Source organism: Ambystoma mexicanum, chromosome 4q (genome assembly GCF_040938575.1).
Source record: "Ambystoma mexicanum isolate Mex_15411 chromosome 4q, UKY_AmexF1_1, whole genome shotgun sequence".
In the NCBI taxonomy this organism is placed as follows: domain Eukaryota; kingdom Metazoa; phylum Chordata; class Amphibia; order Caudata; family Ambystomatidae; genus Ambystoma; species Ambystoma mexicanum.
Genome location: NC_090928.1, coordinates 661,890,291 through 661,917,459, shown reverse-complemented (window position 1 = coordinate 661,917,459; position 27,169 = coordinate 661,890,291). Strand labels below are relative to the sequence as shown.

The following is a 27,169-nucleotide window of genomic DNA, read 5'->3' as shown; positions in this document are numbered from 1 at the left end:
TACATATGAACTACATGGCACTTGAAATAGGAGAGACAGAGGGTGTAGATTATATGCATCAGATCTTTTAGAATCATAATACAATTTTCTTTTAGAGTATCTATGCTTAATGCGTGTAAGAGAAATATTTTTGCTATTTTTTACATGATTTTACGAGATTTTGGATTCTGATTTCTGGGCCCGCATTTTACTAAGAACACAGACTGCATTAAAATTGTCAACTGTTGTTTGTTTGTTCTATTTATTTCCTGATAAGAATTGAAAATGTGTAAATATTGTGTTTTATTTATCTTTTGATAATGAATGATGAATGGGAAATGTGGAAATGTTAATGAATGTTTCTTTTTATTTGTGTAAGGTTTGTGTTTAAAGCAATTCACAATGACAAAATAAATATAAATGCTTAAAACTGGTCAAAGAACCCTCACCCTACCCCCGGGAGACTTTGTTGGTTTAATTTGCCTTTTATTTCTAGTTTCGTTTTCCTCTCTTCTTGTTTACCCTATACCTGCATGCCTGGTCTGAGAGGCCACTTTGAAGATGTAACGTTAAGCTCACATGTACAAATACCAATAAAAACATGTTAAAAGAAAACTGGTCATCACCTTAAATTCATAGAAGGGGCTACCATGGGACCAGTTAAAGTAAAAAACTACACTATCAACCCTACCTCTTCTGCACAATGTAAAACTGAAGAAATGTTAAAAATTTACAACGAACGAATCAATCCACAATAAACTAGTAAACAACCCAAACACTCAGATTAACTGGCCAGCTCTTACTAAGGCCTTTCAGAATAAAATGACCCATGCCTTGCCATCCAGATCAAGCAAAACATAACTAACCTGGTGGAACCATTGGCTGAATTTAGAAACACATCAGGTCGTATCCTGACATCACTAAAAGCTGTCACCTTTACTAAGTTTAGACCCAGAGATACCTAAAACGAAAGACTCGTATCGAACATTACTTCCATTGCTAAAATCTTGGCAATAATAACTATCACCCAACTGGATCTGAACAATGAAGATAACCTATTTCCTGAAAACCAGTGAGGTTTTCACTTAAACAGGATTATGGAAACAAGGCTACTTTTCATGAAAGAGGAAATTCGGAAAGCACTTGACAACAATACACTAACAGCCCTCCTACTGCTTGATCTAATGACACAAATAGGATGATTACAATGTCAGATGGGGAACTGTACTGCCTTCAAGTGCATCACCAACTACCAAGGGTTAGGAGACTTCAACTCAACCATTTTCCCGCTTAAAAGTCTGGTGTCCCCAGGGCTCTATCCTATCCCATGGCTATTTAACTTTTACATTAAACCCCTAGTAGACCTCATCAAACTCTTAATATCTTCCCAATTATACATAGCTGATTCTCAGGTACTATTGAATCTGGAACGCAATAACAGTTAGCATATAATTGAACTCCTTCAGAGAATTCAGGATTTGACCACTGATTAAAATCTCTGTTTTAGAGGCATTAAAACAGAGATTTTCTGGAGAATTGAACCCTAGTAACAATTCCTTTTCACTGGCTACCCCTTATGGGCACAGCATCAACCTAGCCAGCCCAGGTAGAAATTCTAGCTATCAGGTCGACATTAAACTCTCATTACAACCACAAAAAGATTTGGTAGCCCAAAAACTGGACTTTCAGCTCCACATGTTTTAGAAGAACTGTCCTCTTACTTGGAATGACACAGAAAATGTAGCTGACAAGAGCTTTTGTCTTCTTACCAATATTTCTGCAATAGTCTCTATCTAGGCCTAATCAAAAACCAACAGCACATGTGTTATGGTTGTTGTAATATGATTATCCAGAAAACACCAGAATCTCCGTGCCGTAGTAGCCACACTATGTAACCCAACTGCTAGCGCAGATCTCGGACACAGACTGTAAATAAGCAGAGTACCTGGGCGTTAAGCCTCATCCCATGCTTCGCATTACTTGTATGTATGTCACACCAACATACTGCAGTTGATGTCCTGTATTGTTTGGCTTGGAAATGGCATTCTTGTGAGTTAGTGCATTAGTAAGATAAACAATAAATAAATACAAAGCTAGTACACCCCATGCAAAAGCAGTTTGAAATGTATGTTAAAACCTGTACCCTGTATCAAAGGGGGGGGGGGGTCTCACTTTAACTGATGGAATACCTTACGTTTATATTGCTAGCAGGTACCAGTCAAACAATGCTGCTCGTCAATTTCCACACTAACCAATGGTATTGAGATGTGAGCAAGCAAGGTCCCCCATTTTTATAGCAATTCCAATGCATGACTGCTGTACAAATAATATTTTGTCATTTGGGTTCATTTTGTCATGAATAGAGTATAGATAAAAGCTACTTACAGTATGTGCTCCTTGAATTGTGCGTACTAGGTTTAGCCCTTTCCAGACATAGATGTCTCCATTTAAAGCACCAGAGTATGTGACATCTTCTTTCGCACATGCTAAGCAAAGGATTGTCTGAAGATCTCCAGTCTTTCCGAATATTCCTCTTTTGGCAGTAAGCGCATTCCCACATAGTGTCCAAAACTGACCACAAAAACATAACAAAAACACAAAGTAAAAAGACCAGCAGTTATTTATTTATATACAGGAGGAACAATGCTCTTTTGAGAACGTACGATAAGAAATCAGATTTGACAGGAAGCAGTCAGCTTCTTATAATGGGGGGGGGGGGTGTTTGAGGGACAATTGACCAGATTGTGGTGAGGAGTAAATGGAGCAGTCACCAGGGACAATACATAAGTGTACATACATAGATTAAAAACAATGAACATTTTTAAGTGCAGGTAGGCACTACGCCCAGCTATGCACGGCATGCGACCATGATGGCTGAAATGCTAGAATGGAGGCAGAGGATGTGAGGGGCAGAGGCAGGTTAGAGGCGGGGAACAATGTGACCTAGCAGGCAGAGGAGAGGTAGGTTAAGAGGGTAACTTGGAGGGGAGGAGGTAGGCTTCTAGTTTTGTTTTGAGCACATCAGATATCCGGGGAAAGATTGCCATGCAATTGGAGCGGAAGCGAGAGGAAGGACAGCTAGGGCGAGGAGCCACAAGGGTAGTCGAGAAGTAGAGCAGACATTACAACAAGGTTTGTAGAGTTAGATAGATACAATGGTGCCTTACCGCGGATAGATTTGTGAACCAGGAGTCTAGTTTAGCAAAGACAAGAGTGTGTCAGAGATGCTTGATGGTGTTGAATGCAAGGAGGTGCCGGATTTCCCTGAAATTCCGGAGGTTGGGACGAGCTGCTGTTCCGATTTTGGTGAGGAGAGTAGAGAAGGTGCGAGAAGGATCATAGGTGACGCAGAGGTTTCTAGCTGAAGAGGAGTAGGTGGGAACTGGATAGGTAGAGGAAGAGCGGAGAGATTTTGGCAGGGAAGAAGAGCACCTCTGTTTTGTTAGAGTTTAACATCAGAGAGTGTGAAGCCATCTAATATTTAATGGCAGAGAGACAGTTGGAAATGTTGAGAGATCAGAGGAGAGTTCAGGAAAAGATAAGAGGATTTGGTGTCATCCGTGAAGAGTTGGTACAAGAACCCAGAGGAGATTAGTGCCCCAAGAGCAGAGGTGTAGAGAGTAAAAAGGAGTGGCCCCAAGACAGAGCCTTGTGGAACACCAACAGTTGGATGAGTGAGTTGAGGTGCTGTTGCTCCAAGAGACAGAATTGGCGAGGTGCAAGGTAGGATTGACATTGTCAAAGGCACCAGACAGGTCAAAAAGAATTAGGAGAGAGGATAGGTTAGAGTGCTTAGCAGAGGAAATGAAGTTGGACACATTCATGAGAGCAGTTTCCGTGGAGTGACAGGAGTAGAAAGCTGCTTGTAGGGGGTCTCAAAGTTTGTGTGTGTGTAAGAAATTGGTAAAATGATTGAACACAACCCTTTTGAGCATTTGAGGAATGCAGAAGGAGACACATGGCAAAAGTTAGCCCGTAGGTTCGGGTTAGCTCCTTGCATTTTTAGGAGAGGGATGACCGTGGCAGTATTGAAAACAGAAGGAAAGCAAGCAGAGTGGAAGGACAGGTTGAAGAGTTCAGCGAGGTGAGAGGCCAGTAAAGGGACAATAAGCTTGACTAGCTGAGAAGCAAGAAGGTCTGATGGGGCACAAGAGGGGTTAACCTACATCAGTAGAGGTAGCACTTTGTCAGTATTTGTGTGACTAAAGTGGAAGAAGGAGGCAGAGTGTAAAATGTATGAGGAGCGTGTGAGGAAGGTCAGGAGAGTCTCTAATTTTGGAAAGCTTTGCAGCAAAGTACTCAGCTAGGTCATAAGCTGTGAGAGTGGAGTTGAAGTCGTAGACATATGAGTAGTGAGGAGTGAGTTTAGGGTGCCTTGTAGCCGGCGAGAATGGTTGGGGTGAGAGTCAATGAGGGTTAGGTAGAAGAACAAGTTACTTACCAAACTGGTAACGTTATTTCGATGGGATGTTCCTCCGACGTATTCCTTATCTTTGATATAATCCATTCCAGCTTGCTGGCCTCGGAAATTTCTCAGTAGAGCGCTGCGTGTCGACGTCCCTCGAGCCGGTGTCCCTCGGCAGCCTCTGTATCGGCACCGACGTCATCCTGAGTATAAATAGACTCGCGCAGCGTCCGTTGCTCAGTTCCGTTTTGAAGTTAATTTTGCTTTGCATGAATTGGTTAGTAACCTTGAAGGAGCGTAAGCTGCAACTACAGGGGAAGTTTTACTGCCGGGATGGATGGGAGGGGCGATGTATAAAGAGGAGGCAGGAGTAAAAATGAAATGTTTTTCTTTAAAGATGTACAGAATGCATCACAGCTTTTCCAAATTTTGTCCCCTGGCTAGAAGAGGAATCAAGGCTGTAAAATTTGGTAAAAAGTGTGTGCGGACGACCATTTGGCAGCCGCACATATGTCCTTAATCGGAACCCCTCTTTGGAGAGCCGAAGAGGCTGCGATACCCCTGGTTGAATGAGCCCTAAAATGTTGAGGGGTCTCTTTCCCCGCCAATTTATAGCATTCTATAATAGTTAGAATAATCCATCTTGAAATGGTTTGTTTTGCAATTGGCAACCCTAATTTGTGCCCTGCATATCCCACAAACAATTGGTCTGCTTGATTCTTGCAAGTCTGTTAATGTAAAAGCTTAAGGCACGCCTTGGATCTAGCCTGTGTAATATCTCTTCCTCTTTCCCTGGATGGGGAGGAGGATAGAACGAGGGTAAAGTTATATTCTGAGTTATGTGGAATTCAGAGACCACCTTTGGGAGAAATCTGGGCTTCACTTGTAAAACAACCTTTTCTTTATGAAAGATTGTATGAGGAGGTTTGCAAGATGGATCTTGTAATTCGCTCACTCTTCTAGAGGAAGTTAGAGCCACTAGAAAAACTGTTTTAAGAGTGAGAAATCTTAATGAACAGGAATGAAATTGTTCAAAATGAGTACCCATCAGAAATTTTAAGACTAGATTTAGGTCCCACAATGGAACTTGAAAAGGCTTTGGGGGATAAACATTAGTTAATCCTTTCAGAAATTGGATTACTAAGGGTAATTTGAAATATGAGGGCTCCTCAGCAGTACGCTTAAATATTGACAGCGCTGCGAGATAGCCCTTGATCGTACCAACTTGAAGACCTGAATTTGCTAAGTAAAGCAAGAAAGATAACGCCATTGGTGTACTACATGAAAAGGGTTCAATATTCTTTTCTCTACACCAGCTGCAAAATTTGTTCCAACGGCAGCGGTATAAAGTCTTTGTTGCTGGCCTTCTGGCTGAAAGCAACACCTCCATGACGTCATCCGGGAGATCCCAATCCTTGTATCTCAACCTTTCAGAAACCAGGCGTGAAGGTTGAGGGTTCTGATATCCGGATGAACCTGACCTCCCTTCTGCGAGAGAAGATCCTCTCTTTGTGGAAGACGAATCGGAGGACAGATGGACATGTCTAGAAGATCCGGGTACCACGTTCTCCTGGCCCAATCTGGGGCAATTAGGATCATGGGTTTCCGGAATCTTCTCAACCTGATCATTTGAGGAATGACTGGGACTGGAGGAAACGCTTATAGAAGTGGATAATCCCAGTCCACTACGAACACGTCCCCTAGAGCTCCTCTCGGGGGAAATTCCCTTGAGCAATACTGATCGCACTTCCTGTTGATGCTGGCGGCGAACAGATCCACTTGAGGGGTTCCCCAAAGGGCAAAGATCTCTTGAAGGACTTCCTGAGCTAGTTCCCACTCGTGAGACACTGCTCTGCCTACTCTTAGCGTCCGCCGTCAAGTTCTTCTTTCCAGCTAGGTGAACTGCCGGCAGAGAGATTCCCTCTTGTATTGCCCAAAACTAAAGCTGCATTGCCTCTCTGCACAATGGCAGTGACCCTATGCCTCCTCCTTTTTTGCGGTAGTGCATGGCCACTGTGTTGTCCGTCATTATCAGGACATTCTTTCCCTGTACGAATGGCAGAAAAGCTTTCAGCGCTAGTCTGATCGCTCTCAGCTCCAATAGATTGATTTGTAGTCTGGACTCCGATGGAGACCAACGACCGCTGATGGTCAAGTCGTTGGCATGGGCTCCCCACCCTGTGAGTGAAGCATCCGTGACTACTGTTACCTCTGGCCATGGTTGCCAAAACTGTTCTCCTTTTAAGATGTTCTCCCGACAGGCCCACCAATGAAGGTCTTGAGCTACTCTGTCCGGGACTTGTAGGAGATCTGACATTTTTAATGAGAATTGTGCCATTGGGTCCTTAGCGCCCACTGGAGGGATCTCAGTCCTCCGTCCTTCTTTGGTACTAGAAAGTAGGGGGAATACCAACCCTTGTTCCTCTCCGCTACAGGTACCGGTTCTATGGCACCTTTCTCTAGCAGGTCTGAAATCTCCTGCATAAGGACCGGGTCTGGAAGCTTCAAAGAGTTGTTCCCTGGTGGATGACTCGGAGGAAAGGCAGGCAGTAACCTTGGGCATCTGTCTCCAATGCCCAAGCATCTGACGTAATAGCCTGCCATTCTGCCAGATTTTGAGTTAACCTGCCCCCTACTGGTGTCTTGTGAGGGGAGTCCTCAGAGGGGTTTAGAAGCGGCTGACACATATGCTGAGGGTAAAGTAGCACCTGCTGATGCAGATTTTGTACCTTTACCCCGTCCACCACGGGAGAATCGTCTCTGGCCCCTTTGAGCTGGCTGTCCTCTGCCTTTTCCGAATGCGGAGTAAGAACAAAAGGACTTAACCCTCCAGGATGTACCTGAAGGACAATTCGGAGTTTGCCAGATTGCAGCCCCAAGGGATTTTGCTGCTGCTTTGGATGTTTGCAATTTCTCCAGGCTGTCACCAGCCTTCTTTCCAAATAGAGTAGTGCAGTCGAAAGGGCATATTTAGAAGTCTGGCTTGCACATCTGGAGGAAACCCAGACTTCCGCAACCACGCAAATCTGCGGATTGTGGTACTTGCCGCCATGGCCCTGCTGATACGGTCAGCAGAGTCAATGCCTGTTTAAAGGGACTCACACATTGCATCCTTTCCATCCCTGATGATGTTTAAGAATGCTTCCCGTTCTTCTCCTTCTGGGAGACAGTCAGCCGCAGATGAAGCACACTCCCAAAGTGTATGGCTGAATCTTGCTAGCGTGCAAGTGGCGGTGATAGATTTAAGCGCCATACTACATGCCGAAAATACTTTTTTTGACATGGCGTCAAATCTTTTGTCATCTCTGTCTTGTGGAATGGTAGGGTATGTGGACTTACTGTTTGATGAAGTCGCTGCCTGCACAAATAAACTCTCCGGAGTTGGATGCTTGCTTAGATATTCAGGATCTGAAGCTGATACTCTGTATTTAGAAGATAGTTTTTTATTTACTGCAGGGATAGCTTCAAGAGTTTCCCAATTTGCAGATATTTTTCGTTGCAGAGCAGCATGAAAAGGAACAACGGGGTCTTCCTGGGGTCCTTTATCTAATATATCAGTAACGTCATCTTGCTGAAAAGGAGAAGCAGGTGTAGTCCACCCCATAAATTCAATTATTCTAGCCATAAGAGCCCTATAAGGTATCTCAGCATGTTCTCCATGGTCTGGTTTAGCAAACTCTACTTCTGGAGAAGTATCTATACCACTTGCCTCTTGTAGAGACTCCTGAAGATCTTTTAACCTATTTTCTTCAGAGATTAATTCCTCCGGGATGGGTATTGTAGTCCTTTGCAGACCAAAAGGTCTCATTGTCAGAACCCTCCCCTTCCTCATATGGAGGACAAGGCTCTAAAGTAATCAGACCTAATATATGGTGTAAACCCCCATTTCTAGAGAAGAAGGAGCTAAATTTGTTGTTACTGCCTGAGAAAACGTTGTGGATGTTGACGTGGACGTCATAGGCTTTGACAATCCTGAAAAGGGCATCGAAAACTTCGGAAAAGGCCTCGAACTCGAGAGGATTGGAATCCTACTCAGCGCCGTCGGGATTGTCGATGGCACTCTCGACGTCGTGGTAGGGGCTTTCGACATCTCTACTGCCTGTGACGTAGTGGCAGTTCTAGGCTTGTCCTTTATTGGGGGTCGACAACAGCGTCGATGAAACCGATTTATGCGTCGAAGGAATCTTCAACGACAGCGTCGACGACGTAGTCTTATTGCCTTTGCTTGAGGGTTCATGGCGCTCTCGAATATTTTTACTCGCCAGGTTCAATGACTCGCAGCGTTTTGATTTTTTTGGGTCTTTCACCCTGGGTATCACCCTTCGACGTCTCTGAGGGGGTCAAGGCCACTTTCTCGAAGACGCTAAGCATTTTATTGTGGAATTCCTCCCACTTAGCCAGAGAGCTGTGTTTCGTGGGGCAGGTGACCCTTTCTGGGGAACTAGAGGAAGAGGAAGAAGGAGATCTATGACGCCTCTTTTTGGAGTGTCTTGATCTCGAGGAATGATGGGAACTGCTTCGAGATCTCGAACGGGAGTGTTTCTTTTGACGACGAGGAGACGAATGCCTCGAGTCAGCCGAAGAAACTTTTGAAGGGGTAGAAGTTTTAAAAGCCTTACCTCTTTCTAACTTCCCCTTACGCTCCTTCAAAAGGTTCACCGTCATGGACATACAGTCCTCACACTCTGAACAGTGATGCTCCGATCCCAGGCACCACAAACAGATCCTGTGAGGATCCGTTAAAGACATTTCCTTTCCACATTCGCAACATTTTTTGAAACCGGACCGTTGAGTCGATGGTTCGGATGAAGATGCCATCGTGTAAAATCAAATATCTTCGAAGAATAAGGTTTTTTATGAAGAAAATTAACCAAGCGTTGCGTTTCCAGGGCACACGAAGCGCAGATAAACGGAATTGAGCAACGGACGCTGCGCGAGTCTATTTATACTCATGACGTCGGCACCGATACGGAGGCTGTCGAGGGACACCGTCTCGAGGGCCGTCGACACGCAGCGCCCTCTACTGAGAAAAAATTTCCGAGGCCAGCAAGCTGGAATGGATTATATCAAAGATAAGGAATACGTCGGGAGGACACAATTCCTTTGAATGCCCTTTTTGCTCTATCAAGAGTGGACTTGAGACAGTTCGGTGAGAGAGGTAGAGTTGCAGATCCTCATGCGAGTGGGAATGACACCATTTGTGCAGCCGCCGACGCATGTAGATGCAAAGAGAGAATATGAATGGGGTGACCCATGGCTGAGGATGCCAAGACCTAGGGGTGAAAGTAAGTAGTGGGAAGGGAGAGAAGAATGAGTCATAGTAGGGATTGAAAGCTGGAGAAGGCAATGTTGCTGGAAGAGGCATAAGGTGTGAAGGAGGAGAGGGAGAACTGTTGGAGGGAATAGCATTAGGTTTAAACTGATGGGACCGTTTAAGACCATTTCGACACAACGGGACAGATTCTCATAGAATCTGTGCCTTTTCACCTTGCATTGTGTGTCCACCCAGTCAGGAGACAGGCTTCTCATATTGTCTGGCGAGTGGCTGCGTCTGATTGTCAACTCCTCCGAGCACATTAGTTGCGGCGCATCCCCCCCAATAATGCATTAATTGGTTAAGGTCAACCACATGGGTAGATGTCTGGAATAAAATGACGGCCCATGCAAGCCCAAGCCCATTTAAAGTCAATGGTCTTAAAAGGTCCCATCACTTTAAATACATTTTTACCCCCATTTACATTTGAAAATCCAGGTCAACCATTTACATTTGAAAATCCAGGTCAATTTGATTGTGTTCCAAGTAAAACATGGTTAAAAAATAAAACGTTATCTTTTGCAGTTATAGACTATTTGTCTTTTCCATGTAATGTGAAGAGTTGCAGAACTATTTATTTGCCAACTACAAATATCCAGTAAAAAATGTTGGCTCTTGAACATACATGAATTGAAATGTTTTGTTAGCTTGGAAACAGCAAGAATCTCCAGGTTGTGTCCTGCTATCTTGCATCTTCACACGTGGCAAATAAGAAGGCAGCATTACCCAAACACACTCATCAAAATGTTCCTTGTAACAAAGCGAGTGCTCCATCTGTGCCTTGAAATAATGTGCCGGGCTTTTCGAGCTGACGAATAGTAAAAGGCAGTTTGGTGTTCAGAACAACCCACAAATGTGCAAATAAATTCATTATAAGTACATTTTCTCTTACATACCAATTGTGGATATTTGGTAAACCAGATAGTATTACTTTTCGGGGTGAGTGGATGGTAAACCTAGCATCAAACCTTGAACATAATTTAGTCTTGGAGATCGAAGGAGGAATCATATCGGCCCTGGTTGGGAAAGGGTCCTTATCCAAAGAGATAATGGCCCCTCCTTAGCTCTACAAGACTATTTGCATATAGGTGTATTAGCAATACAGGTTTTGAAGTTGTGGACATGAAGTAAAAAACATTTTAATAGTGTGCAAAGTAAAAAGACAAAACTTTAAATAAATGAATAAATGTGCTTTTCACGTTGTCTGAAATGATAGTGTTAGGGACAAAGGTAAGTCGAGGAAGAGATTTTATTTGGATCTTGGCTACAGCCAAGGCGCTTGCTCCTAGTATTCCATGCAATGGTCTCCAGTGGAATCCCTGTGCTGTCAGTGCTTCCGATTCAGGAACATAAAGTACATGGCAGAGGGCTGAGATCATAACACCTACCGTTTACATTTTTGACAACAATCAAAAGTTTCTAATGATTAAATAGATTCTTGACAACAATGAAAATATGCTACCTAAGATCAGCTAGAGACACTCTTTAGGAACAGGTGCTACTTGATGGCCACCTCTCCCCTTAAAATCCTAAACAAATGTACTCAAGTGCTACAGGGAAGACATCAAAGGCTTATATCGCCTAAATCCTATGGGAATTCTGGATACACATGATCTGGCTTTGGAGCGGTGGGCCGCGGGAGAAGAACAAGCTTCACTTGAGTCTGCAGTGACAGGAGTACCACCATCTGAGGCTTGCTTAACAGGTGGCAGATCCACAACTTGGTTTGCAGGAATGGTGGAGGAACCTGTATTCACAAGAGGGTCCCCATGTGATGACATGGATACCAATGTTGTTGAAGGCACAAGTGAGATGGAAAGGGGACTGCAATTCCAGAAGGTTCAGCCACTTCAGGAAGCGTTCTATGTGAAAATCTTGCCGCAAAAATCAGGGGGCCGAAAAAGCCACCTTTAAAAACGCACTTTTGGATGCATTTATATGCAGGGGAGTCCCCCTCCTCCCCGCAGTCCGCCATCCATAAAATATAACCCTAACCCACCCCCAAAATATATATGCGTTTAAAAGTGCTTTTTAAACTGCAGCTTTGACGGCCGCAGGATTTTTTTTCAGGGACATTTTTACTAGATATGTTGAGGAAGGTGGTCAACCTTCCACAACCTGCTATCCCCGATTCTGATGGCTCTCAGGTGTACCCTGATAATTCATTAGCGAGAACTAAATTTGGAAAGTCTTTTTGGAACATGCCTAGGTAACCTAATCCTGACCCAGTCACCTGCACAGGCTCTCGGTACGCTAGTAAAAAGGGGGGTGCGTCTTCCCATGAGGTTAGAAAATTAATTTCTCCTTTACCGGACGGTACAGCAGAAATTCTCCTCGCACAACAATCGTATGCTTCAAGCTAACACGATAGCTCCACAGGCAGGCTTCAGACCCAAATTGTTGCAGGCTGTGCCTCTGGGCCACCTGGATATTACTTTTCCACGAAAGCTATAAATAGGGGCTACTGGTGGTCCACTATCAATCTACATACTGGACGGTACATAAGACAGTATGCCACATTTGTGCTTGTTCAAGCAAGATACTTGAGCACCACACCAGCTCCCCTGACTGCCCCCCACCTTAATTCCAGAGGGGCTCTGGCGCACTTTTGCTTTATACTTAGTGAGCCCATACAGCACCCTTGCCCTCGCTCGCGCGTTTTCTATTGTCAGTGACCACTTCTCGAAGTGACCACTTATTCTCGGTATAAAAACAATAAACCATTTCATACATGCATCCTGTGACTGCATGCTAAATGCACATTGAAACCATCACGAATTCTCGCCCGTATGGCACTTAAGAGTAAATCAAAATCTAAAAGAATGCAAACTACAATGTCCCTAATGATGAGGAGTTTTACTAGGGCATGCAATCGGCCAATAATATTCTGTAGGTAGTTTGAGGGGAGACCCAAACTCCCAGAATGCTTCAGACAGCTCCTGATTTTCAAAAGAGCAAATCTTTGCGATTGGACCATAGGATTTTAAAATAACCTTATTTTAAGACACTGCATAACTGTTAAGCATTAGCCGCTTTCCATTTTGATTCAATGCCAGATGCCTTGTATAAATGTCAAATGTGTCTTTTTCAAATCAAATGACATAAAATGGTTTAAAAAATGCTTTGCAATTTTACAATTAACAAATATTCTCTTACTCCCGTCTTAGCATAGCTACAAAACAGTTTGTTTCTGATCTTGTTACCCATCTATCTGATCTCTCTTGCCTTTCCAATATTATGGCCTGTTCGTCTACAGATGCACACGTTCATTAATATTAGTACGTTGCACCCTAAAACGATGCAAGCTTAATGTAACCAGCTGTAAAATTCTGAAAGGGAAAAGGCAGGTTTTGCTCATCCGAATCCACATCCTCGTTGAGAATTAGCTTACTCCTGAACTGAAGAATTAATATCTTGTTAAATAAACTGAGTGAGATTTGGCTTCCAGTGAAAGCATTTTCTGAAATGTTTCCATGTAGTTTTACGACAGACGCACCACACACACCACACACCACACACACATTTTTCTCAGGGGAACGGAATTCTGCAAAAAAACATTCAAGATTTCCAATAGTGGTCGATGTTAGCCTGTAAACACTCAGCCAAGTTTCCTTTCTGGATTTTGGCTCCTAGGTTCCGCTTTAATAACACTGCAGATGGATACACATCCCCCGGTGCTTCGCCTTCTCCATTAAAGACCAGGAATTGGTGAATGTCACAAACGCACATGGACAAAACCTGCCATTGGCCCTTTGGTATGCAATTCAATTTCTCACTTTTGATATGCCGAATTTGCATTTAATTTATTTTATTGCGCATTTGTAAGGCGCTTATACAGCAAGAAATTATGTTTCAAAGCATTCATGATGAAATTATGAATGACAGCACTGATCATGAACGTCCCACGAGCGACAGTTTTGGATCAATCTCACTCTAACTCTCCCTAAGCCCTCACATGCAATTTACATCTGGTTACTCTTTCTCTCAACCCTATGCTTTCCCCTAGCGTCAGGTGTTGCACCCAAGCTTTATGTTTCCCACCCGCCTGCCATATGATATCGTCACACTATAGCCCCTCCCCCTGAGAAGTCTTCGGCAAGCCAGCTCTCGAAGTGTTTGAGTTGAGCTACTGGGTGTGCACGAAGGTCAGTGGAGACTGCTTGGCGTTCGTGGGAGAGCACTACAGCATGCCATGTGTTCAGGGGTGGACAGGGAACCAAATGTGGCCATGGAAATATTTTTCAGAGTGGCCCCATATTACACCGTGTGAGCCAGGATAACTAGCCAGCCCAACCACTCTAAGTGGGGCTGGGCACAGGGGGCTCTCCACCCCAGAAAAGTTGGTAAAATGGGTGCACATGTTGCATTTTAAAATGCGTTTGTCCATATATGGGGATATACACAAGTGTTTAAGCTTAAAATGACAAAGTAGGAATAACATGCACAAAACTTTATAAGAAATTCTTTGCTTCAAGGGATGTCGGAATGAGGAGAGGCGAAAAGAATGGGGTCTAGCATATTGGAGAGAGGGAAAAAGGAACAGACAACCAGACTACAACACGAACAAAAGAGGCCCAAAGCACAAAAGGCTACCAGGAAATATCCTGAGTTCTCTGTTAACCAGTCCACCAATGCTTGTGTTTCCACAGTGCACAGCTACAGTGATGAGCTGAGGCGCTCCCTGGATCCCATGGCATTTTTCTTTTCTTTTTTAATTGAGCTCCCAGTGCCACTAGACATTAAAAAAAAACACTATATCTAATGGCAGCAGAGAGGTCCTTTACAACAATTTTAAATGTATTACAGCCCAAATTGGGGATTCCAGCCCCTGGATTGCATTTATTTTAAAAGTGATAAATATCATGTACTTAGGTAATTGTCATTAAAATAGTATCTTTTCTATTTCTATTGACACGCAGTATTCAGAATAAAGCTTAATATTCACTTCTAAAATTTGGAACGGAAACATCCTGCAGAACAACTGGTATTTGTTATAGACTGTTTTCTAGATTCTAACAGCAATAGAACTTTTAATGAAATTATTTTTTTTTAGTGCACCAAATGGCAGTTAAAGCCACTTGGAAGCACTGGGAGCGGGTAATTAGTAAAAGGACATTCACATCCAATCACAGTGTGAGATAAACATGCTTGGGGGAGGTGGGGGGGCGGGGGGAGAAGAACCAGTGACACGGGAGAAGCCATGTTGAAGAAATAATTGGCCTCGAAGCACACAGAGACCAAGGCAGGAAGCCAGCTGTGGTCAGGAACTATGTTTTACATTGCCTGTGAACTCTTTTGAATCAGATTTCCGTTCTGAGGTGCAGGGGAAGCTTGTTCCAGTGCCTTGACCCAACGGCTGCAAGAATCCGACCTCCATGATGATTTCTTCTGGTCTTGAACACACCAATTTAAGCAAGGCAGATCTTACATTGCCACTTTGGGTATAGAGCACAACTATCATTATACGTTTCTTCTTGATTATATTACAACTACAAACCCGTACGAAAGTGAAGGAAGGAGGCGAGTGCTAAGGGAAAAGGTTTTTAGGGCCTTTCAGAAGTGTAGAGGATTAGGTTTCATTTTGATGCCAAGAGTTAGCTGGTTCACCAGATGGGTGCAAAAGATAGAGGTGGTGTGACTGCCAGCATGAGAGCAGTGGAAATAGGACATCACAAGTAGCATGGAATCAGCAAAACAAAAAGGTATCCAAGAGGGGTGGAACCTCCTTGTTACACAGAGAATCGTGTTAAGCAGAGCATGACTGCAAGATTTTTGTTTTTAAAATAATTTATTATTTTCCAACAGGACAACCATACAGCACAATAAAACCATCGTACATATTAACTCTTATGTACAGGTTCATGTTGTGTTTTCTCCCCCAAGCCTACAGAACCCTTCAATCTTCCCTGCAGGCTCCTACCAGCGTTTCCCGGGCTACTCCGCCCCTGCATGGCTATCTTCTCCGCAGCTTTTCTGGTCTGGCACGAATAGTGTCGCTATTAGTTGTCTCCAGGCAATCAACGTATCTGCTTCCTCCTCCTCCCCCCTGCCTGCTGCTTCCTGCAATACCGTTGTTTCGGCATTCATCCATTTTTTTAAGATCTTGCCACCAGACCTGTGCCTGTGGTTTCCTTCTTCCTACTCGCTTTTCAGCTCATTTCTATTCTACCTTTAGCTAATATATACGCCAGGTCTTTGAGTTTGCACAGGTGTTTAAGTCTGTGGTGCCTGGGGAACCCCCCCACCCAAACAAGCACGCCCAAAGGGAGCTCACGTCTAAGTTTATCTCTTTTTCCTGCCATGAAGTGGGCCAACTCCCTCCAAAATTCTCCTATATCAGGGCTGGCTTGACCAGAACAAACGTACCATTCCTGCATTCACTTCCCCACATTTCGGACATGTCTGTGCTCCAGAGTGTTTAAACTTGGCTATTTTCTTCAGGGTCATGTATGCTTGGTGGGTGACTTATAGCTGAATCTATTACACCCACGCGTTTCTCAATACCTTTTTATGGTATCCTTGCACTCTGACCCACAGCCTGTCTTCCATTGATTCCCCGACATCTTCCTCCCAGTTCAATCTCGTCTGGACCACCCCTTTCCCACCCTTAGACAACAGCAAATCATATATACGCAATATCTCGTGGCCTCCTTCAGATACGTCGTTAAAAGTTTCTATAACTGTCTCGGGCCAAAATACATAACATACTGTTTTCTATTTTGGATACCGCCTTCACAGTATTTTGCCTTTGTTCATCCTTGGTATTATGATCTACGTCTATACCCAGATATCTAAACGTCTTGGTTTCCCACTTTATCTGTAGCACCAGCAGTTTGTGTTGCGGCACTCCCCCATTTCTCCACAAGGGGAATATGCTGGACTTTCTTGGGTTAACTGTTATGCCAGACAACCTCGCATACCGCTCCATAACCTCCAGAATGTATTGCAGATTCTCTTCTGGGTATCTCAGGTACAACAGCATGTCATCCGCATACATCTATATCAAATGTTGCCCTGCGTTAGTGCCGATAACTACTTCCCCATATTGCTGCCTTAAATACGCTGCTAAGGGTTCTAATGCTAGGATGAAAGGCATCGGGGACCATGGGCATCCTTGTCTGGTGCCTTTGCTCAGTTGCCACTGTTCTGATGTGCATGCGCCCATTCTGACTCGCGCCAATGGCTCACTGTATAGTAAACGGACCCATCTCAGATATTCGGGCCCAATTCCATATTCTTCCAAAACAGCCAATAGCCAGGGCCATTTGACCGAGTCAACGGCTTTCACCGCATCCAGTGAGATTATCGCCGCCTCTTGGGCGCTCCCCTGGACATAATCTATTACATGATGGAGTCTCCACCGGTTGTCGGATATATTCCTACATGGGACATACCCCGTTTGGTCTGAGTGTATGAGTTTGTTTATGACTGCTCTTAACCTATTCGCCATCACTGCCGTCAGGATCTTACTGTCCTGATTGAGCAGCCATAGTGGTCTGGAGGACCCGCACTAGGTGTCCAGCTTGCTGGGTTTGAGGAACGGAATAATGATCGCCTCCCATAGAGACCCGGGCAATGTGCCTGTACTAAAACGCCTCATTGAGCACTGCTAGCACTTGGGGGAGTATTTCTGCCATATAAGCTTCATAGAATTCACTCGGAGTCCGTCTGCCCCTGGGGCCTTCCTGGTGGGTAGTAGCTTCATTACTTGTTCTAGCTCCACTAACGTGATCAAGACCTCTAGGTTCTCCCTTTCTGCCTCAAGTTTGGGGAGTGTGATATCCGTTAATGCTTCCAGTGCATCTATCTCTTCTCCTTCATTGGAGTCTGAATATAATCTCTTATAGTATTCAAAAAAGCATTCATTTACTACTTCCTGGGTTTCTCGTACCTGACCATCCATCCCTTGCATTGCTCTGATTGTTTGTCTAGGGGTCTCACTTTTGTATAACCAGGCCAATACTCTGCCGGGCTTGTCACCTTCAGCATGCTGCCTTTCAATATATTTCCTATAACTTAGGTTGCTTAGCCTATCCCAGTGGTCTCTGCACCCTTGTTGTAATCGGTTTATGGTCTCTGCATCCTCTGGGGATCCTGTGCCCTCCCGCATCCTCGTTTCTAATTCCTGTTCTGCATTATGTAATTCCCGTGTTCTCACCTTGCAACCCTTTTGATTTAGCAATTGCTGCTCCCCTCACCACTACCTTAAAGGCCTGCCATAGTGTCCCAGCCGAATCTACACTGCTCTTGTTGTGTTTGAAATACTCCTCCATCTCTTTTCTCAGGTCCTCTCTGAACGCTGCATCTTTTAGGGATTCGGCCCGAGTCTCCATGTCAGGATTCCAGCTCTGGGTGGTAGAGCCTGCCACGTTACCACCAGGGGGGCATGGTCTGAGAGGACCATGGCTTTGTATTCTGCTTGTGTTACTTCTTTTGTTAACTCTGTTCCAATAAATACATAATCTACCCTTGTGTGCAGGTTCTGTGGGGCAGAGTAGTGCGAGTATCCTCTATCCTGTGGGTGTCGCAGCCTCCATACATCTACTAGCAGAAAAGCTTTTAACAAGGTTTGTTTGTTTGTTTATTTGTATGGCGCACCTTACCCAGGGGCAACAGGGCGCAGGCAAAAGATAATTCGAAGCTTACAATGTTGCAGAAATATACACTTTGAGGTAGTAATAAAAAATAATCAGAATTACAGGAATAAGAAATATACAAATCTTCATACATACAAAGTCAATATCTATGCAGGGGTAAATATACAGATATGTACAGGGCTGTTAGAGGCGGGTAATCCTGAAAAAAATTCAGGATTACAGGAATAAGAGGTATACAAATCTTCAAACATAAAAAGTCAATATCTATACAGGAGGTAAGTGTACAAATGTGTGCAGGGCTGTTAGAGGCGAGGGCAGAATCGCGAACAAAGTATCACTTTCTATACATAGGTGTAGAAAGTGCAGCTAAATACAAGGGTTATTGGAGTTAAGGTGACTGATGAGGTGTTTTCTAAAGTGCAAGTATGGTTGGTCAGCTCTTAGGTTGTGTGGCAGAGAGTTCCAGAGCGTGGCAGCTTTCACCGGGAAACTGTTCCCACCAATGGTGGAGAGTTTGAATCTGGGAATTATCAGACGGTTGGAATTGATAGTTCTTGTTTGTCGGATGGAGGACTTTCTCTTTATCTTGTCCATCAGATAACTGGGGGCGGCATTGTTGAGGGCTTTGTGGGTTAGGGAGGCCAACTTTAGTTTGATTTTGTTGTCTGTAGAGAGCCATTTCTGTTGGCGTCTAGTGGTTGAGATATGATCGCTCTTATTAATGCCGAGGGCAGCTCTCAAGGCATTGTTTTGTAAGATTTGGAGCCTGTGGGTAATGGCTTTGTTAGCACCGCTATAGAGGGCATTACAATAATCAAGCCTAGATAGTATGAGTGCTCTTGCCAGGATCAGGCAGCTATCATTGGATAGGAATGGTCTGCCTGCCCTTATTAATTTGCAAGTGTACGCAGTGGTAGATGCTAGTGAGTTGACCTGTTTAGTGAATGACATAGTGGCATCCAGATAAAAGCCAAGGGTTTTTACTTCCCTGGATACTCTGATGAGATTGCCATCTATGTTGAATTCGGCATATTCAAGGACTAGTTTGTTGATATTAGCAGGGGTACCTAAAATGATGAGCTCTGTCTTGTCATCATTCAGGCATAGACCATGAGATGCCATCCATGCCTGAATGATGAGATATACCCTATTCACCAACTCTCTGTCCTTACTGTGAACCCCTGAAAGTGGGAGGAGAATCTGAGTGTCATCAGCATAGTTAGTGTAGGTGACACCCAGATGGTCCAGATCGTCGAACAGGGGTTTGGTGAAGATGTTATATAGTGTGGGGGAGACGCATGAGCCCTGCGGGACTCCGCAAGTGATAGGAGAGGGGTCTGCTGCTGCTGAAGGGGAGAAGACTCTCATAGTTCTCTCACTCAGAAAGGATTCAATCCATTTGATAGCTTCTGGGGAGAAATGAGCAGCTGAGTCAAGGTGTCTGCAGAGGACCTTGTGGTCGACGAGGTCGAAAGCCGCGGAGAGGTCGAGTAAGAGGAGGAGTGCTGTCTTGCCCTTGTCCCTCAGATCATCAATTTGGGTTTTCAGATCGATGAGGGCTGTTTCCGTGCCGTGTAATGGGCGGAAACCTGATTGTCTGGCGCCTAGTAACTTGTGTAGTTCTAGGAATTTTTGAATCTGGACATAGGCAACTTTGTCCAAGATTTTCAGTAGGAAGGGTACCGTTGTGATGGGTCGGTAGTTGGTGGGGATGAGGGGATCAAGCGTCTGTTTTTTGAGGAGGGGGAGCACCCAAGATTGTTTTAAGTTGGAAGGGATACTGCCTGAGGAGAAAGAGGCGTTTATAAGTTTAGAGATAAAGGGCGACAGGTCTCTGGCTGCGTCCTTTATTATGTGTGCAGGGCAGATATCGCCTTTACAGTTTGATGATTTAAGAGAGAGGATGATTTTCTCAACCTCAAGGGTGGTGGTTTTAGAGAAGGTGAATGAGTTAGTGTGTGTACTTGGTGAGGCTTTGGGCGGAGATGTGAGAGGGTTAATGCGGTTTAGGGAGTCTTTTTTTAGTTGAATTTTATTTTGTAGGGTGTTTGTTTTATTTGCTAGTGCTTGTTGGATGTCTGTGCACCAGGTCTGGTTCTTAGTGCAGGTGTCGGGTGTGGCAATGGGTGACTCAAGTTCCTTCAGTATGGAGAAGAGCTCCTTCATACTTGAGTTGGAGTTGGCAATGCGGATGTTATAGGAATTCCGTTTAGCTAAGCAGATTTCAGCTTTGTAATGACGAGAAATCGTGTCCAGGATGGCTTTCTTTTCACTGGAGGGGCATAATTTCCAATCAGCTTCACATTTTCGCTTTTTTAGGCGGAGGGCTTTGAGTTCGGGTGTGTACCATTTGTTTAAGTGGGTTTTAGGCTTGCTGGTGCGAAGTTTGAGTGGGGCAATTTTGTCCATGGTAGTTAACATGATTTTATTATATTCGTGAACTAGTGTGTTGGGATCTAGATTGTCTGGTAATGCGTTTAGGGTTGGAAGGATAGCTGGGATGATTTTTTCTATTGAGATATTTTTCTTGTTTCTTGTGAGGCAGGGTGGTGCCAGTGACACGGTTGTGGTAGGTGATCTAGAGGTCAGTAGGTTAAATGAGACCAGCGAATGGTCGGTCCAAGGTAGTGGTGTGGTGGCGGAGATGACCGCTGAGCAATTAGCATCAGCAACCCAGTCTAGGGTTCTACCCTTCAGGTGGGTGGGTAGGTTGACTTTTTGTGAGAGTCCGAGTGATGAGATCGTATTGGCTATGGTAGAGGCATGTATGTCTGCTGGGTCGTTGAACCCCAAGTTAAGGTCCCCTAGTAGCAGTAGTTGTGAAGTGGTTTTCGCATTGTTAGAAATTAGGTTGTGTAGATCTTCCTCGAAGGTTCCGAGTGGACCTGGTGGTCTGTAGGTCAGGTGGATAGTGAGGGATTGGGTATTATTTATGGGGGGTTTGGCGGTGAGGGATTCACACGATTGCAGAGTTTGGGTCGGGGCCAGTCTGAGAGCTAGGCTTACTTTAGATATGATGGCAATGTCACCGTCCGGGTTACCTACCCGGTCCTGCCTAGATATAGTGTAGCCGTCTGGGATGGCCAGCATTAGAGATGGGCCTGCTGCATTGTGGAGCCACGTTTCAGTTAGAGCAATAAAGTCTAATTTATCTTTGATAATTAGGTCTGCTATATCAAGGGCATGTGCGACCAATGATCTGGTATTGAGGAGAGCTCCTTTGTAGGAGTTACAACCGTTTTTACCGAGATGTTTGTATGAATGATAGGTTTGGACTTGGTTGTGGGAATAGTGGTGCCTTTGGTAAAACTTTTGGCTTTGCATTTGGAATCAGACAGGAATCTTCGGGGCGGCTCATAAAGTTTAGAGAGTCTAGCGCGAAGTTTGTTGTTTCTTTCGGTGGTAGTGCGGGGGTGGGAGGCAGAAGTTGTGGGTCCTGACTTGCAATGATATCTTGGGTAGGAAGGGTCAGGATAGTACCTAGTTGTGTCAGAGTCGTTGGTGAGACTAGTGCCTGGCTGGGGAGGGGGGGCTCCTGAGTCAGTATCCTGGATGGGAATGTCTGGGGATGCGGGCATGGCCGTTGCACAGAAGGTTCTTAGGGCCTTCGCTGCCGGGGTTGGTTGCGACACCTTTCCATCTGACCTATCCACCACTGGATCCAGGGTACAGTTAAAGGCCCCTCCCCACACCACTGCTCCGTCCATATACAGACTTATCTTGGTATATAAGGTTCTAAAGTAGGCTGTAGTATCTTGATTTGGGGCATAAACGTTAATGATACACGCTTCTTTATTTTCCACCAGCCCCCGTATCAATACCATCCTACCATCTTTATCTATAGTGGACTGTAGTAACTTGAACGGGACATGTGGTGCTATCCATGTCATGACTCCCTGTAGCATACACTGAATATGTAGCTCCTAGGGTTATATCCCTTTCCATTTCCTTGTTATCACATCCTGCTTTTCCTTGGTCAAATGAGTTTCCTGCAGCATTGCTATATCTATTTTCTGTCTCTGCAAGTACATCATAACCGTTTTATGTTTAATGTACTTATTGAGCCCCCTCACATTCCAGGTTGCCATCTTCATTTCACCCATTTTATCCATTCCTCCCATCTCCGCTCCCACCCTCCTCATCGCACTTTTTGGCTTGTGTCTGTAGGCTTGTCCCCCCTAGAACGTCCCCAACCCTCTCACTCCCCCCCTTCTCTAATTACCCCAACCCCCATCTCCCTTCACCCTGCTTGTCCCCAACTATTGCCCAGCTGGATCTCAGGCTACCCCGCATTTAGTCCCTTTCTCAGTCAGCTACCGATACTCGGAGCTCAGCAGGAGGTTACCGCACTACCAGTATCCGAACTAAACGGAATACTGGGGGTGATAGCGTGTCTCCTAGTGCTGCATACTCCGATGCAGCACCTCTATCTCCTGCATTAGGCTAACAATATACAATAAAGTATTTTTCAACCCACATGTGCACATTTCACACTATTCTCAGCATATTCTACATTATATTCTAGTCCCAAAGTCACTGCCATTGCTTAAGCATTACCCCACCGCATCTGCTCTGTCCAAAGTACGTCTCAGGGAAAATGCAGGTTCACTTATCCATTCTGCTCTCCGTCTTGTCGTCCGCTCCAGCCAGGCAGTTCCTCGCACCCAACCAAGCTGTCGCATCCTCTGGAGTTTCAAAGAAGCGCGCCTTATTTTCATGCAAAACTTTCAGTTTCGCTGGATACAGAAACATTTATAGCCAGTCTCACGTAGCTTCCTTTTAACCAACACATAGTTCAGACGCTGTCTCTGTACCAGAAAAGGTGTAATGCGGGTACGCTGTGATGGTAGCAGACGCTCTATTTATCGTTCCCCATTTGCGAAAGTGTTCCAGGATATTCTCCCTGTCTTTGTAGTTAAATAACTTGGCGATGATCGGCCAGGTAGGGGCTCCCGGTGGCGGCCTTCTGGCCCCGGGCCCTATGCGCTCTCCACTGTGAATCCCGGGGTGAGTGATCCACCGTCTATCTCTTGTAGCAGCATATTTATGACATAATTTGTCGGATCCAATCCTCCTCCTCCCTCTGGGAGCCCCACAATGCGTGTATTATTCTTGCGTGCTCGCCTTTCTGCTTCCTCCACCCGGTTCTCCAGGTTGTGCACTTGTTGTTGCAATATGTTGACGTCCTTGGCGTTAGCGGTGCATGTATTTGTGTTAGCTTTCACCTCTTTTTCCAGTCCTCCCTGTGCATTCTGCCAGTGCCCTAACATCTTGCCGCAGGAGGTTAACATCCACACTGACAGCGTCAATCTTGCATTCTAACGAGGTTTTCAATTCTGCGATAGCGGTATCAATCTTGCATTCCCATGATGACTTCAGCTCTGCAATGGCTTCCAGGATCTGTCGATCGTTACTTATTGGGGTAACATATCCTTGCATGCTCTGCTCTGATGTTTTTGTGGCCTCTGCTGCTTGAGTTTGTTTGGTAAAAATGTCTATTGATGGCTGTTTTGCCTTGGATTTACCAGGTTTGGACGCCATTCTCGCTTCCTTGTATTGCGCACTCAGGTTGTTGTGACCGGCAATGTAGCCTGTCCGACCCTTGTGTTCTTATACAGAGTACCTCAAAAATTAACCAGTGTGGCCTTCTTCAATCTTCTGTCGGCAGCTTCATCAAGGTCCCCACCTTGTGCGTCAGCGCAGCTTCGCACCAGTAGTGGGCACCCGCTCTTTCTGCAGCAATTCTAGCTACCGTCCATACCTACGGTGCCGATTGTGAGCCTCACTTGCCGTCTAGTGCTGGTGCTGGTCATGTGGCCGGGTTTCATGTGTCCGCCCCCACTGTCAGAACTATAGGCGTCCCAAAGGGGCCACATATCCACAGTTGTGTGGCACTGGTTCTGTACCATTGTTCTGTCAGCTATTAGTGTAACGCTCACCTGATTCCCGTAGAGGCGCCGGTCTTGACTGGGCGTATACCGTATCTTCAAAGGTGATGTGTAACACACGGCTGGCTCTTTGGGCTGGACCTCTGTGCACTGTATGTCTGACTCGAAGGGTAAAATGTCTGCAGATAGAAAATATGGGATTAAGGAACTGGGTTATTGAATGTCTCTCTCTTCTTCCCTTTCTCTTCTCCTGTAGAACCCCAAAGGTTAACGCTCTCACCTTAGGTAAGTGAACGCCGTGCTCTCCATCTGCCTCGGGGCAGGGTGCTGTAACCAGTTTCTTCACTGGATAAGGGGAGCAGGCCTCTTGACTTCAGAGGACTGCTGTCCGTCATTTACTGCACGAACGGTAAGTTTCGAGTAATTCTAATGTCTTTAAAGTCTTTAGTAATGATGTTTTTTGTTTTGCAGGGTTCCGGCGTTGGCGGATGACGGGCTGAAGTGAGTTGAAGATGGAGCCCGTGTGATGAATAGAAGCGCCTGGAAGTACCACGCGCTCCAACTCCTGGAGGCAGCGACCGCAACTCTACCGCGACCGCAACGGGCCATCCCTCCCACCCAGGCTCGGAGGTGCAACGGCCAGCCCTGTCAGGGCCCCCCCATCTGCCCACACTGCCCCCACATGAAGTCAAGCACCGGTGACCCATCGGGGCACGCACCGCGCCGACATTCCCTTCCTGAAACAAAATGTCGGGCGCGATGCGGCATGAAAGCGAGGCTCGGCTTCCCCCGGTCGCCTAGCAACGAGTTGTTTTAAACTCGCACTTCCGCCGGCAGGCGGAATAGCCGGCGGCCACTCGAAGGCCAGTACAAGGCCCTGTTTTGCCCCTGTTTAGCGCATGTGAGCGCAACACCCAATCTACATTCCCTCCAAAAGATTCTGCTGCATTGGAGAATCCAGTACAGAGCCTAGACTGTTCCTTGAAGGAGATAGAAGGTCTCCTGACGGACCCTATAGAAAGAGACTATTCTAACCGTGGGACAGCCTCCGCTATGCCGAGGAGGAAGCAGTACTCCCTACTTGCACTGTCTGGACTCAACCCATTGTGAGTAAAGCATGACACTCTCAGTTGCTTAGTCTACCCTACGATCCACATGTGAATGTCTACTGATTACTGCTAGTATATACACACAAACTTGGTGAATTTACTCTTGCTAACTATTTGTTAATCATGTGCATCAGGCTATTGCTACTATTCTCATGCAACATATCGCGCCACGCCTACTAGTGTCGCTGCAATCATGTTGTGCCCTTTGGTCGCTCATTGACCACAGTAATTGCGTTGTGCCCTTTGGTCGCTCATTGACCACAGTAATTGTGTTGTGCCCTTTGGTCGCTCATTGACCACAGTAATTGTGTTGTGCCCTTTGGTCACTCATTGACCACAGTAATTGCGTTGTGCCCTTTTGGTCGCTCATTGACCACAGTAATTGTCTTGTGCCCTTTGGTCGCTCATTGACCACAGTAATTGTGTTGTGCCCTTTTGGTCGCTCATTGACCACAGTAATTGCGTTGTGCCCTTTGGTCGCTCATTGACCACAGTAATTGTGTTGTGCCCTTTGGTCGCTCATTGACCACAGTAATTGTGTTGTGCCCTTTGGTCACTCATTGACCACAGTAATTGTGTTGTGCCCTTTTGGTCGCTCATTGACCACAGTAATTGTGTTGTGCCCTTTGGTCGCTCATTGACCACAGTAATTGTCTTGTGCCCTTTGGTCGCTCATTGACCACAGTAATTGTGTTGTGCCCTTTGGTCGCTCATTGACCACAGTAATTGTGTTGTGCCCTTTGGTCGCTCATTGACCACAGTAATTGTGTTGTGCCCTTTGGCCGCTCATTGACCACAGTAATTGTGTTGTGCCCTTTGGTCGCTCATAGACTATAGCAATTGTGTTGCCCATGGCCATATATTCACCACACTGCCATCTATACGAGCCCTATGATTACTGCAACTTAACAATATGTGCCTGACCTCATTCTCTAGATAACAACATAGCAGACTTAGCAGTTACTCTGCCTGCACTATACCATAACTAAAACTCTAGCCACCTATCCAGATACAGGACGTTTACACATTACACAATGCTCCTTATACTATCCTATCTAGTATACCTGGCCTCCTCACTTGCCTCACTCGCCCCATGGGAACATCTCACTTTGTCGCCTCTTATAGCAACTACAATACAACAATCCACTACACAATATAACATAGATGACAGAAACCTAAGATTACGAGCAAGACTACCCAGAATCTTTGATCCGCTCATCAAATACGAAACTAACACCACTCGAGAACCTACTCGCAAACCATTCACCCATAACCACGTTAAGCACAATAACTACCAAACTAACAAAGAAACATTTGCCACTCCCAATGCTGCAAAAAATACTACTACACATCTTAACCGCACACCTAAACTCAAAGGAGCCTTAATAAACGCTAGATCCTTAGTCGCCCACGCCATAGAAATATCTGAAGTTATCCTGACAGAAGACTACGATTTCCTAGCCATTACAGAAACTTGGCTGCATGAGGCATCAGGCCCAGCACTATCCCTAGCCGTGCCCAATAATTATACTATCCTCAGATCGGATAGGTGCGGAGCTCGAGGTGGAGGACTAGCCATCATCGTCAAAACTAAACTCCAGATGAGACTCACCCCCTCACCAACCATTGAATCTTGTGAGATAATGTCCACCAAGACACCTACAGCCAACTCACAAACCCTTAACCTTCACTTGATATACAGACCTCCAGGTCCAATCAAGAATTTCATAGAAGACTTAACTACCATCCTATCAGAAAACCTTAAAGATACTACTCAATCAATATTACTAGGCGACCTCAATATTGGCTTTAATGATATCAACGACTTACAAGCCACAGCAGCCTCCAACACCCTAACAGAACTGGGTTACACACAA

General features: G+C 45.2%; 1 protein-coding gene across 3 annotated transcripts in view; it reads right to left on the bottom strand.

Annotated features, from left to right (window-relative positions):
* The window catches only part of EML6 (EMAP like 6), a 3,038,586-nt gene that overhangs the window by 2,615,306 nt on the left and 396,111 nt on the right, over nt 1-27,169 (bottom strand). For all 3 annotated transcript variants that reach the window (XM_069608236.1, XM_069608238.1, XM_069608237.1), the window contains exon 5: nt 2,365-2,550. In XM_069608236.1, coding sequence (XP_069464337.1) covers nt 2,365-2,550 — 186 coding nt within the window. The remainder of the gene's footprint in view (nt 1-2,364; nt 2,551-27,169) is intronic.